Consider the following 12,648-nt stretch of genomic DNA (forward strand, 5'->3'; position numbering starts at 1 on the left):
TCAGTGAGAGGATAGATACCCTGAGCATGTCCCTGTCTCCCTAAAATGCTTGCTGATTTGACTGTGAGCTCCTTGATTATCTATCTATCTATCTATCTATCTATCTATCTATCTATCTATCTATCTATCTATCTATCTATCTATTTTGTTTAGGCTTAGCACAGTGCCTGGCGCTTAATAAATGCTTGCTGATTTGCCTTATCTTGTTTAGGTGCCTGTGAAACATGCCCAATCTGAGATTTCGAGGGCTGAGGGCTACAAGGAAAAGTCCAAGTTGTTTTACCCTCCACCTGCAGCCTCTCCACCCCCCCCCCCAATTCCACCTCAGCACCTTATCCCGAATTCTGAGGAGGAAGCAAGCAGTTGAAATTTCGAGGCACCAGCCCTGGTTGACCCTATTGCTCCCCCGCCCCATCCCTCAGCCTAATCTCCGGGCGCAGGGATGCCATTACACAACACGTGATTCGGGCACACAGCAGACCCAGTGAGAGGCGTCTAGCGGTGTGTTAATTAAAGGTCACAACAAAACAGACCTGCCAGCTCACCAGAAGAAATGTCGCCCCCAGGAAATTAAAATTGACACCCCAGAGCAGCCACGTGTGGAGGCCTGGCATATGCCAGTATCATGCCCTCGGGGGCACCTGCGCCAAGGGAGAAGCGAAAGGGAAGGGGAGGGGAAAGGAGGGCAGAGAATTGGGACCCTTAATATGCCGCGTGTATTGGGGGATGGAGGAACTATAAGTGTCTCGAGCCCAGGGCTTCCTGAGTTTCATTAAGACGGGTTGTCCCAGCGACCCAGCAGTCCCAGGTGTCACCTGCCCACACCTTGGCTGGTTTAGCTCCAGGTGAGGGGTGAGGGAAGCGAGAAGTGCATTCCCTGTTGCTAGTCCTCGGGGTTGGGGTTCCGAGTAGGGTAAGCGTAGCGAGCCGGGAGCAAAGGAAAGGAGCCGTAGGAACCACCACCCGAAGCTTAAGCTGAAAATTATTAGGGAAATCCATCTTTTTTTTTTTTTTTTTTTTTAAACAGGTTTGTAGGGAAGCTCCAAGAGAACAAAGGGCGGGCGGGGAGGGCCCGGCAGGTCCTTGGCCCAGTCCCTTTTGCAAGCCCTAATCTCAAAGGTACAATCGAAAGCCGGCTAAGGGGAAAGGTCGGATGAGAAATGGGGGACTCGGCAATGCCAGCGGCCGTGAGGGTCGAACCTCCCAGTCCTTCTCCTCTGCAGCTTCAAGCTGTAGTCTTGATGTTTCCTTAGCCCTCCCGGATCGCTCCCCAGTATAACTTCCCGGGAAGGGACGCCTTATACTTCCCTTCCCTCCCTCTCCCTCCCTTCTCTCCTCTGCCTCCTTCTTTAAGGAACAAACAAACCAAACAGCTCCAGCACAACTCGATGTCACTCAGGAGTGTTGCAAAATAAAATGGATCCGTGCCGCTGCTGCTTCAGTAGCAGCAGCAGCAGCGGCGGAGGCGGCGGCGGCGGCCGCTGCAGCACATGCCTTTCCCGGGACTGCAATGAAGTGTTCTCTGAGGCTCTCTAGCCTTTGCTTACACATGCTCCGCAGCTCCTCCGCTGACCGGGGAAGGTTCCTAGAGCGAGAACCTCCTCGCTAAACTGTCAGGCACAAATGGGGCGAAGGATATTGGCTCCAGGAGTCTCCGAAGCTCCTCCCCAACGCTGGATCCTTATATTTTTGGAGGATTTCTTTTAACTCACTTGCAAACCTTGCAGAAGGAAACAAGTTACCACAACACTACTCAGCAGAGGGAGGGAGAAGTCCCTGCTTCTAGGCGAGGCAGAACCTCTCTGCTTTTTACCTTTTCTGCAGCTACTCAGTGTGCGCGTTCTTGTGTGTTGTGCATGTGTGCATTGATTTTTTTTTTTTTTTTTTTTAAATTTCAAGGAAAACTGTATTTGCGGGGCTGGGAGAAATGCTAATTATCTGGATGTTACCGGTTCTGGGAAAATAAGGAGTATAAGTGAAGGAAACCGAAGAGAACAAGGGGGGGGGGGATGATTTGAAGAGAAAGGGGGAAAGAATATAAACCACCCATCGAAGCTTTGGCTGAAAATCGGTGGTATCACTTCTGAAGCCAGTTACCTTTCATTTCATTCTGTTATTATTTTTTTCAATGAAGAGCCATTGCATTTAGAGCAGAGCATGCATACCTCTCCATACAATCGGTGAAGCTTTTCTGGGTTTGAAGATTTTTTCTCATTGGATGTAACATTGGTGGAACATTTTAGACAGTGTATTTTTTGGGCAAAGTCACCATGAATTCTGTGGCTGGGAATAAAGAGAGGATCGCAGTCACAACCAGGAGCAGAAAATACGGGGTAAGTTGTCAGCAATAACGTGCAGAGATGCTTTAGAACCATTTGTGCCGAGGGTTTTCAAATATCCCCCTGCTCTGTCCCTGTCTCTCTGTAAAGCTGACATGTAACAAATGATACAAACAGGTTAACCTTATTAAGCTGCATGTTAACATCCTAAGCGTCCCTGCTTTCCCTTTTTCTGATACCGGAGCTAAGGGATCTCTGTGAAATTCAGCTAGGGCAGTTCAGTGTGGCTGAGTGGGCAAGCAAGCAAGACTGCATGTCTAGAAGGAAATGAGAAGCCCTCTCATTCTTGCCTGATTTTGAAAGCGTCCCTCCCCCTATAACTTTTGCAGCTTTGCTGTCTGTTTCAGCGGAGTTAAGCTGAATTTCGTCGTTTTGGGATTTCTCTCATGGTCCCTCTAATCATTTCCCTCCCGCGGTGTTAGCCTTTGACTTAAACCTAAGACTGGCCTGAATCTTGACAGGTTCGCTTGAATGAATAAATCGAGTAGGGTTAAGTCCAAAGTTCCCTTATTCTGGGTTTCTTAAGACAGAGGCACCCGGGATCTCACGCGTGGGTCCTTGTCCCTGGGTGGGGGAGGTGCACAGAGGGGACCCGGCTGAGCGAGAGACTCTGGATTGCTTTAAAATGGGCGGGGGCGCGGGTATTTCTTCATTACCTAAATCATTTCATGCCCCTATTCACGGCTTTCCACGCCCCATCCAAGGTGTTTACAGACGCCCGGTGTAACCTGGTACACGAGTGCAGGTCTCTCAGGTAGGCTGCACACTGTCGGCATTTACTTAAGGACAATTAAAGAGACAGATGGAGGGAGCATTTGGTCGTGAGCAGCAGCGGTGCCTGAACTTGAAACGATCCTGAGAGGCATTCATCCACGCACACGCGTGCACACACATCCACAGCCACGGACGCTGGAGCGAATTGTCCATGCATCCGCTTAAACCTCGCGTCTCTCCCCCTCTCCAGGTGAACGAAGTCTGCTCCCCTACCAAGACCGCCGCCCCCTTCTCTCCAGAGAGCTGGTACAGGAAAGCCTATGAAGAGTCCCGGGCGGGGAGCCGGCCCAACCCGGAGGGCGCCGGCTCAGCTCTGGGCTCGTCGGGTACCCCGTCCCCTGGCTCGGGCACCTCGTCCCCGAGTTCCTTCACGGGCTCCCCAGGACCTGCCTCCCCTGGCATCGGCACCAGTTCGCCAGGCTCTCTGGGCGGCTCGCCAGGCTTTGGCACGGGCTCCCCGGGCTCCGGCAGTGGGGGCGGCTCCTCTCCGGGCTCGGACCGCGGCGTCTGGTGCGAGAACTGCAGCGCCCGCCTGGTGGAGCTGAAGAGACAGATTCTGAAGCTGCTTCTCCCGGGCCCCTTCTCCAGCAAGGTAAACCCGGTCCCTGCCTGGGAGAGCTGGAGCTGGGGGGAGGGGAAGGGGGAGCCAGTGTCTGCACAAGTAGGGGGAGAATGCAGAGGGGAGGGGCTCAGAGGGCTAGAGGGAGGCTGAGTCCCCCGGGGATCCCGAGGCATTTCCTCTGGGTGCAGTGACTGGTTGTAGCTTCTTAGGGGGCGGCCCCTGCATGCTCGATCTCCAGTCGCGGGACTGTTTCTAACCCATTTTATATGCGCTGGTAACGAACAACTCCACAGCCGTTCAGCTACGTTTGCACCTAAGCGCCGGCATGTTCTCTCCTGGAGAGAGGAACTTATCTATCCCAGATGGGATGTTCTTAGTCTGGGTTTCTCAGCCCGGGGATGCTCGTTTTGCTGCATCCTCCTCCCCCAACGGGATTGTTAAAAATTCCTCCCTTCCGGCCTTTATGCCATACTCTGCTCTACCTTTCCCTCTTACTGTACCTTCCTCTTCTTTGCCCGTGGGCAGGCTTTGCTCGCAGACACAACAAAGTATCTATTCTGTCAGGATGTTTGACGTACCTTGGAATATGCTAATGGCACTTCCTCCCATCTTTTCTTTTTCTCATCCCCACGTTGTCGCACGTGCCTAAGCTTTATCCTCCCCCCTTCCCCCCCCCCCAAATTCTGAAACAAGTTTCTTTCCTCCATCCGCGTCTTTTGAAGATTTAAAACAAACAAATAAGCCTGCTAAGGCTGTGAGAGCAAACATCAGTTAAGCATCGGTGTTTCCTTTTGCCTGTTAATATCCTCCCCCCAGAATCCTACATCCTGAAGTTAGTTGTTTGTTTGTCTTTAATAGTGTTGTATTGTGCAGGAAGATTAAGGGGGACAGCCCAGAAGAGGCATCCTGGGGCTCCAGAACTGATTGAGTGTTAATACACATTGGTTTCTGCCATAGCAACCCTGACTGTGGTGGTGTGTTGTGAACGGCCAACAGGGCTCTTAGAATGTAACACAATGCAATCGCGTTTGCCCTGTTGGGTCCAAGTACTATCAAATGATAATATTTACTCACCTACTTCAAAGAGTTTTCTTGGGTGTATGGGGCAAAGAGATGTCAAAAAAAGAAGGAATTGCTCTCGAGGATTTTCTGATGCTGTTTATTCAGAGGCGTTTCCCGGTTTTTATTTATGTGACTTTTTGAATGGAGTATTTGTAATCCTGCAAAGGAGAGCCAGACAGAGACTATCTGAATGCTTAGCTTGTTTGGATACAAACACCAACAAAGGTGTTAAAATTTTGAATGCTGGAAATCTTCAGCAGGAGAATTGTTTTCAGGATCTGTAGAATTTAGCTCAGGAATAATAATTAACTCCCGAATTGTTGTCAGAATGTTGCGTTTAATGGAGGACAATGGAAGAGGATTTTAACTCCATTTATGATTTAATAAAAGTAGTCAACAAACTAAAAATAAATTCCGATATATCTAAAAGGCCGTTTTGCCCATTAATTGTAGATTTGCCAAAATTGTGCTATCTTATAAGAGGTTGTGTAGTACCTTGAGATATTAAATGTTATATTTGAAAGCCATAATTAGTCTCAACAACACCAGATCCCTTAGGTCATTCTCAAGGATTTTTTTTTTTTTTAATAGAAAGGGTCCTGTATAACCCTCTTTGAGGCTTATAATTAGTGTAATGGTAAATTAGAATGAACATATACTGTTTTCAGAGTGGAAAAATGCAGGGGAATAAAGCCAATAGAAGAAACAGGGTTCAGATTTCAGCTCCATACTTACTACTCTTGTGACCTTGGAAAAGTTTTTTACACTTCCTCATCTCCAAAGTGAGAGTATTGGACTAGGGACCACTGAGGTTTGTGATGACCAGCTAAGATAAGAATATTGTTCCTACAATTAGAAAGGAACAAAGGAGGGATATAAAATACATCTGCTGAATTTTATTTTTATTGAAGAATGGTTGACTTTTAAGTTAAAAGTGCTTTAGGTACTTTTCCATTTGATCCTTGTAGCAAGGAGCTATTAATGTACGCTAGGAGCTGTTATTATTCCCATATTACACATAAAGAAACTGAGACCAAGAAAAGTTAAATGAGTGGCATTTGCTTCATACAGCTAGGAAGGACCTAAAGTAGAATTTGAACTTGGATTTTCCTGATTCCCAGTACAGAGTTCTAATCACTGTACCATAGTGCCAATCCATGCATTTGAAACTGACTGGAAATTTCATCAGCATTCTAATAAGAGCCTAAAATATTTGTCAATTTTTATTTACATTGTGAAATACAAGTACTTAGCAAAACCAATTACTTTGCCAGAGAGAAATCAATGTTCCTAAAACAGCATTATAGCAGGCATGCAGCAACTTTCCATGCAATCTTGCAGTGATCCATGCAGGTCAAGAAATGCTTTCATTCCTAGGCAGTAGTTAGAAGGTATCACTTTAAATGTACACATGAATATTACATAATGCCACACTTGACTGCTATGTAAGTAGCCCGAGTTTTATATGTGGAACTATGCAGTGAAGCATGACTTTTAGTGCAGGAAAATGTACAATACTTAACCAGGAACAAGGATGCTTTTGATTAGTTCATTGTTAGCAATGAGGTGTATGTGTAGATCCTGATTTTTAAGTGCATGTATTTTTTTCTGAACATCAGCGACTGAAAGAATGATTCAAGATTTTTTATGTTTTATTTAGGAAAGAAAAATTTTGGTGGTTGCACTCTTAGATTAAGTATAATTACTGTTCTGCCTTTTAAAATTTACAGTCATTTTAACCAATTAAATGCTTTGCTCTCTGCTGGAATGAGGGCCATATGGCTTTAAAATCAATTCCTTTCTTTTAGTTATACTTTTGAGCAAACTGTGTACCTCTGTGGCCCTTGGGCACAGAAGGAGCTAAGTTTCATAAGAACAAGAGGCTTCATTGTGACTCAACCATGTAGAGTTTGAACACTGAAGACAGAAAAGTGATTTTGGATGTAATTAACAAAAAGTGACCATTTTGATTCATTTGAGATACCAGAATGCACTTGGGAATTTTCAGCACTACTAGGTGATTCTGTAGACAGGTCAAAATCCTTAATGGGAAAGGTAGGCTTAGGAATCATGTTATCTAAAGACAGGTTGGATTTTTTTTTTTTTTTTTTTTTAGCCCTTTCTCCCCATCCTTTCCCAGGAAAGCTGCCTGTGTTTTTCTGTTCAAAAAACAAGGAAAACCTTGCAAACAGTGGCATATTGTGGAATTTTTTTTAGATGACAATTTGCTAAGTGCTTTAAGGTTTTGTTTTTTGTTTTTTGTTTTTTTTTTTGTATAAAAATTGCTGTGTGAGGCCCAGTTGTTGAGTAGGCATGAGGCTGATAGCTTTTGTACCTTACTGGGTTTCTGGTTTCTATACAAAGTAATGTGTGGTTTCTATAGCTCCCCTTTTGTCCCCTAAGCACTTTCTAGATATCATACTGCTTCATGAATCCTCACATAATTCCTTTGAGATAGGTAGCAAATGTTATTGAATTACATTTATTTGATTGATAGGCAAGTTGGCCATAGAGATATGAAGTCACTTGCTGAAGGATGAGTGTATACATAGATCTCTAATCTCAGTATTCTCTAATAGGAAGTCTGATCAGAAGACACAGAGGTATTCTAAAAGCCTGAAGAGGTCTAACTATTTTGAAGGCAGGACTCATATAAGAACTTCACTCCTTAGAAAATAGTGGCACTAATAACAATACCAATAACTAACATTTAGATAATACTTCTATATGCCAGGCTAAGTGCTTTGCAATTATTATATCTCATCTCAATCTTACAATAACCTTGCTATGATTACTTCCATTTTACAGATGAGGAAACTGAAGCAAACAGAAATTAAGTGCCTTGGGTGCTATTATTATAGCTATCTCAAACACCAAGTCTCAGGACTCTGTCAAAAGTGAACTATAGTGTTAAAAGAACTTATAAGTCTTAAGTATTACTATAATAACTGAAACCCATAGAGCACTTTGGGGCACCTAGCTGTCAAATTGGATAGAATATTGAGTCTGGAGTCTGGGAAACTTATCTTCCAAAGTTCAAATCTGGCCTTAGACACTTACTAGACTCTGGACAAGTCACTTAACTGTGTTTGCCTCAGTTTCCCCATATGTAAAATAAGCTTTTACAGGAAGGAAATGTCAAAATCACTCAAGTAACTTTGCTAGGAAAACCCCAAATGGGTCTGTGAAAAGTCAGACAAAATCAAATTAACAATAGTATTAAAGGCAAAATTTCTGCCTCATCCAATATCTCTCCCATTCTGTGGTTCCTTCCAGTAGAGTATGAAGGCCATATTTATGATACAAAAAGTGTGTGTTACTCTGTCACCAGACATCTTCTGGTATAGAAGACAAAACAGCCAGAGATGGTCAGTGTGACCTAGTGGACCTCTAGAGCATGGGGGATGGAGTAAGTAAAAATTGTTTTGACTCTTGCCTTGAAATTTCTTACCTTTTGTTGTTTTGGGCAAATCATTCAACATTTCTCAGTCTCATTTTCCTCCTTTGTAAAGTGAGGATAATGTTACCAGGAACACTTATGTGCTTCAGAGTTCAAAAGAGATAGTAAAAAACAAACAAATCAAACTTGTCAAAGATCTTAGCTCTGTTCCTGCATGAGCAAAAGAGCAATGGGCATTTTATAAAGCCTATTATATGCCAACTATCATGCTAAGCACTAGGGATATAATTATAAAGGTGAGAGATACTTTACTTTCAAGGAGTTTAACATTCTAATCTGGGGAGATGTTTGTAAATATGTAAATATACATATGTATGTGTATGCACAGTATGAATGTGTCCCTCCAAAAGCTCTCTGCATATGTATATATAAATTAATGTTTTCACTTTTTTTTCTTTTTTGGAGAAAGCATTAATGAATTAGGAAGGTTTTTTGAAGGTGGCCCCTGAGCTGAGCTTTTAAGACAGGTAAGAGAGGAAAGGGAGGAAGGAGAGCCTTACAAATTAAGGTGAGAGCACAGGAATGGGAGATATAAGATAGTATGGAACGAACAGCCAAAAGGCCAGTCTGTCTAGACCAAAGAGTACAGGAAAGGGAACAATGTGTAAGCCTGGAAAGGTAGTCTGCAGCCAAATTTTCCCAGATCTTTAGATGTCAAAATGAGAAGTTTGCATTTTATCCTAGAGACAATGGGGAGCCACAAAAGTTTCTTGAGGGAGAGTGACATTTTTAGATTAGCACTTTAGAAATACCACTTTAGAAGCTATGTCATTAATCTTTAAGAATTTTATTAATAAAATTTTTAAAAGGGGAGGCGGGAGAGAAAAAAATATGTTTTTTCAACTAACAAGCATTTATCTTCTCCCTTTTCACCCCTCCAAAAAACAAACAAACAAAAAAACTTTGTAACAAATGTGAAGTCAACTGAAACAAATTTCCAAATTGGTCATGTTCAAAAATGTATCTTATTCTGCACCTTGAGTCTATTACTTCTCTTAGGAGGTAGATACCATGTTTCAGCATTGGTTCTCTGGAATTCTGGTTGATCATTGGATTAATCCAAGTTCTTTAAGTGTTTCTGTTGTTTGTCTTTATAATGTTATTATTGTATAAGTTGTTCTCATAGTTCTGTTCATTTCAGTCTATATCAGTTCATGTAGATCTTCCTTGGTTTCTTTGCATCTATCTCTCACGATTTTTTCTTGTTGCACAAAAGTGTTCCATTATATTTATATAACTTTTTTTTCAATCACAGACCTCATCAATTTCTTGTTCTCATTGTTTATAATATATAATTTTTATAATTTTGCCCCATAAGCTGAATCAGCAGCATATACTTATACTTTGGGTCTGTAATTTATTACAATTTCTATATAAAAATTATCATATAGTCTTTGAGAGTTTGTTGTGGCTGAAGAATTCCTCACACTATGATCAACTTGATGAACTTTTCCAATTAATAAACATTTATTAAGTGCCTGCTATGTAGCAGGTTCTGTGCTAAGTACTTTGTATACAAAGGAGGGCAAAAAAACTACTTCCTTCAAGAAGTTTACAACCTAAAGGGGGAAGATACAAAAAGGAAGCTTAACTTTCTCCCTGACCCTCCAATAGATTTCAGGACAGGGGAAAGAGGGAGGTAGTAGGCATAGGGGCATGATAGAGAACTCCAGAGGAGTAAAGCTACCTAGGAAATTTTAGGTAGGCTATTTATGGTCATACAGGATATCTATGGATCTGTCTTGAAGTCTTTTCAGCTAAGAGTCAGATTTCTTTCTTTTTAAAATTTTTTTCTTTTTTTATTATAGCTTTTTATTGACAAAACATATGCATGGATAATGTTTCAATATTCTTGCAAAAACTTCAGTTCCAACTTTTTCCCTCCTTCCCTCCATCCCCTTCCCTAGATGGCAGGTAGTCCCATATATGTATACATATTTATACAGTTGTCCTTCTGCACAAGAAAAATCAGATTTAGAAAGAAGGTAGAAATAACTTGGGAAGAAAAACAAAAATGCAAGCAAATAATCATAGATAGAGTGTAAATGCTATGTTGTGGTCCACACTCATTTCCCAGCGTTCTTTTATTGGGTGTAGTTGGTTCTGTTCATTACTGATCAATTGGAACTGAAGAGTCAAATTTCTAAAGGTAGTCAGACAGATTTTTCATTGATACTGTTGGCCAAGTCTTCAGGGATATCGCATTTCTCCATCTTTTCCAAATCATGTTGAGGCATTGGAGTAGGATTTTAGTAGTATTTTCTATGTTAAGAGTTTAAGGCTTCTACATGTATATGTGCTCACTGATAACTTTTTTTCAGAATTCTATGCTGCTTACTAAGTGAAGAAATTGCCTTTTTAAGGGGCACTAGTGACCTCCTAATCACCAAATACACCTTTTTTATATCTTAGTTCTTTTCCTTTTACCAATCTGATCTTTCATGGTTCCTGTTCTTCCTCTTATTTTCTAAATATGGACAATATCAAAGACAAATATTACCCCTCTTCTCTTTTTAGATCCTCTCTTGATGATGTCACATCCCCTGTTCCTATTATTATCACTTTTATGTGGATGAACTCAGATATATATCTACAACCCATTCATTTGAACTGCAGCTTTGTTTCCAAGTGCCTATTAGACATGTTCCCTTTGCGCATACTTGTAGCACTCTAATCTCAACTTGCCCAAAGTTGAAATCATCTTCTTCCCATAAGGCTGCTATTCATTCTTCTCCTGACCTTTGTATGTACATACAGAATACAAACTTCCATTTCTACTTGTTGAAATTCTACCATTGTTCAAGGCCCAACTGAAATGCTACCTTCTCTATGAAGATTTCCCAGATTGCTTTCTTCCTCTGTCTCCCAAAGGCAAAACTAATTGGTTTCTCTTTTCTTCCACAATTTGTCTTTAACTTCTTATCCTCTTCTATGTGGTATTTATCTACACTCTTTAGACTAATGACTAAATTTGCCTTGTCAATGCCTAGATCATTCATTTAGAGCTGGAGAGGACTTTGGATTTGGTCCAAGTACTTCATTTTATGGATAAGAAAACTGGGGCTCAGGGAGGTCGTGACTTGCCCAAGATCACATGAGTGACAAACAATAGGAAGGAAGGAAGGAAGTAATCATTTGTGAAGCACATAAAGGAATCCTTTATGAAGTGTTCCAGACACTGTGTGTTCAGCATTTTACAAATATTATCTCATTTGACTCTTGAAACAGCCTTATGAAGTAGGCTCTATTATGATAACCATTTGACAGTTGTGGAGAAACTGAGGCAGACAGAAGTTAAGTGACTTGTCAAGAATCTTATAACTGGGAAATATCTGGATTTGGATTTGAAGTTAGGTCTTTCTGACTCCAAGGCTGGATGTTATAACCATTTGGCTATTTAGCTGCCTCCTTAGAGCAGAAATTCATATTCAATGCCCAGGATAAGATATTTTACTACTTCTACTGGTAAGCCCCAATCCTCTGTATATCTTTCATTGTTGTTTTGCATTTCTGTTTGTTCAATAAATGCATAAGCTTTGCAATGATGATTTTTGATAATGTTTTAAATTTATCCTTGAAAGTTACTACTGACTCCAGGAGAGTGAATAATTCTTCTCCTTCTCCTCTTCTATTGGGGTTAAGTGACTTGTCCAGGATTACACAGCTAGATTTTGAATTTAGACTCTACTGACTTCAGAGCTGGTGCTCTATCCACTTTTCCACTTAGCTGCCCTGAATAATTATTCTTAATGTCATATGGCACATAATTTATCTCCTTTATCTGTTAAAGATCATTTATTGAGAAATGTTAGGACCTATAACGTCATATTGACAGGATTTTCATTTTTCTATTGTAGGCAGATGCTTAGGGAGAGGAGAGTTAAATTATAGGAAATAAATGTACTCTGGTAAACCTTTTGGTCTTTAAATGATGATGATTATACAAACACAACCCATTTTCACCTTGTAAATATGCTATAATCAGTAGCTATTTTTTCTCATCTTAGGGATAGAAAATTAGGTCACAAGGTTAATATATATTTTTAAAAGATATCAGACCTTCATGATAGAGCAAAATAATTATACAATCATAAATTTAGAGTGCAAATGGGGACCTCAGAAGTCATAATCTAATGCTTACCCAAACTCAAAATCCTATCTACCATAACTTTAAAATCAAGTCTCTGTTTAAAGACCTTCAATGATGATAACTTATCCCTCATTGGTATCATTTCCTTTTGGACAACTTGTTTTATTATGATATTTTTCTTTATAATGAACTCTGGTTTCTACAATCTCCCATTTATGGACAACTTAGAGTGTGTTGTCTTGCTGAAGGTACTTGTGGCAAGCAAAGCTTCCACCAAATTTTTCTCTACCTTCAATCTGGTGGATCTCTTTCCATACTAAGCAGCAATCTCAGAATTATGATCCTTCTGCTTTTCCCCTAC

General features: G+C 41.3%; 1 protein-coding gene across 1 annotated transcript in view; it reads left to right on the forward strand.

Moving 5' to 3' along the window:
- Nucleotides 1-1,210: 1,210 nt before the first annotated feature.
- KIF26B (kinesin family member 26B) overlaps nt 1,211-12,648 on the forward strand; it is a 590,705-nt gene continuing 579,267 nt past the window's right edge. The window contains exons 1-2 of the mRNA XM_074262566.1: nt 1,211-2,333; nt 3,304-3,705. Coding sequence (XP_074118667.1) covers nt 2,271-2,333; nt 3,304-3,705 — 465 coding nt within the window. The 5' untranslated portion in view covers nt 1,211-2,270. The remainder of the gene's footprint in view (nt 2,334-3,303; nt 3,706-12,648) is intronic.

This window comes from Sminthopsis crassicaudata, chromosome 4 (assembly GCF_048593235.1).
Source record: "Sminthopsis crassicaudata isolate SCR6 chromosome 4, ASM4859323v1, whole genome shotgun sequence".
Classification (NCBI taxonomy): domain Eukaryota; kingdom Metazoa; phylum Chordata; class Mammalia; order Dasyuromorphia; family Dasyuridae; genus Sminthopsis; species Sminthopsis crassicaudata.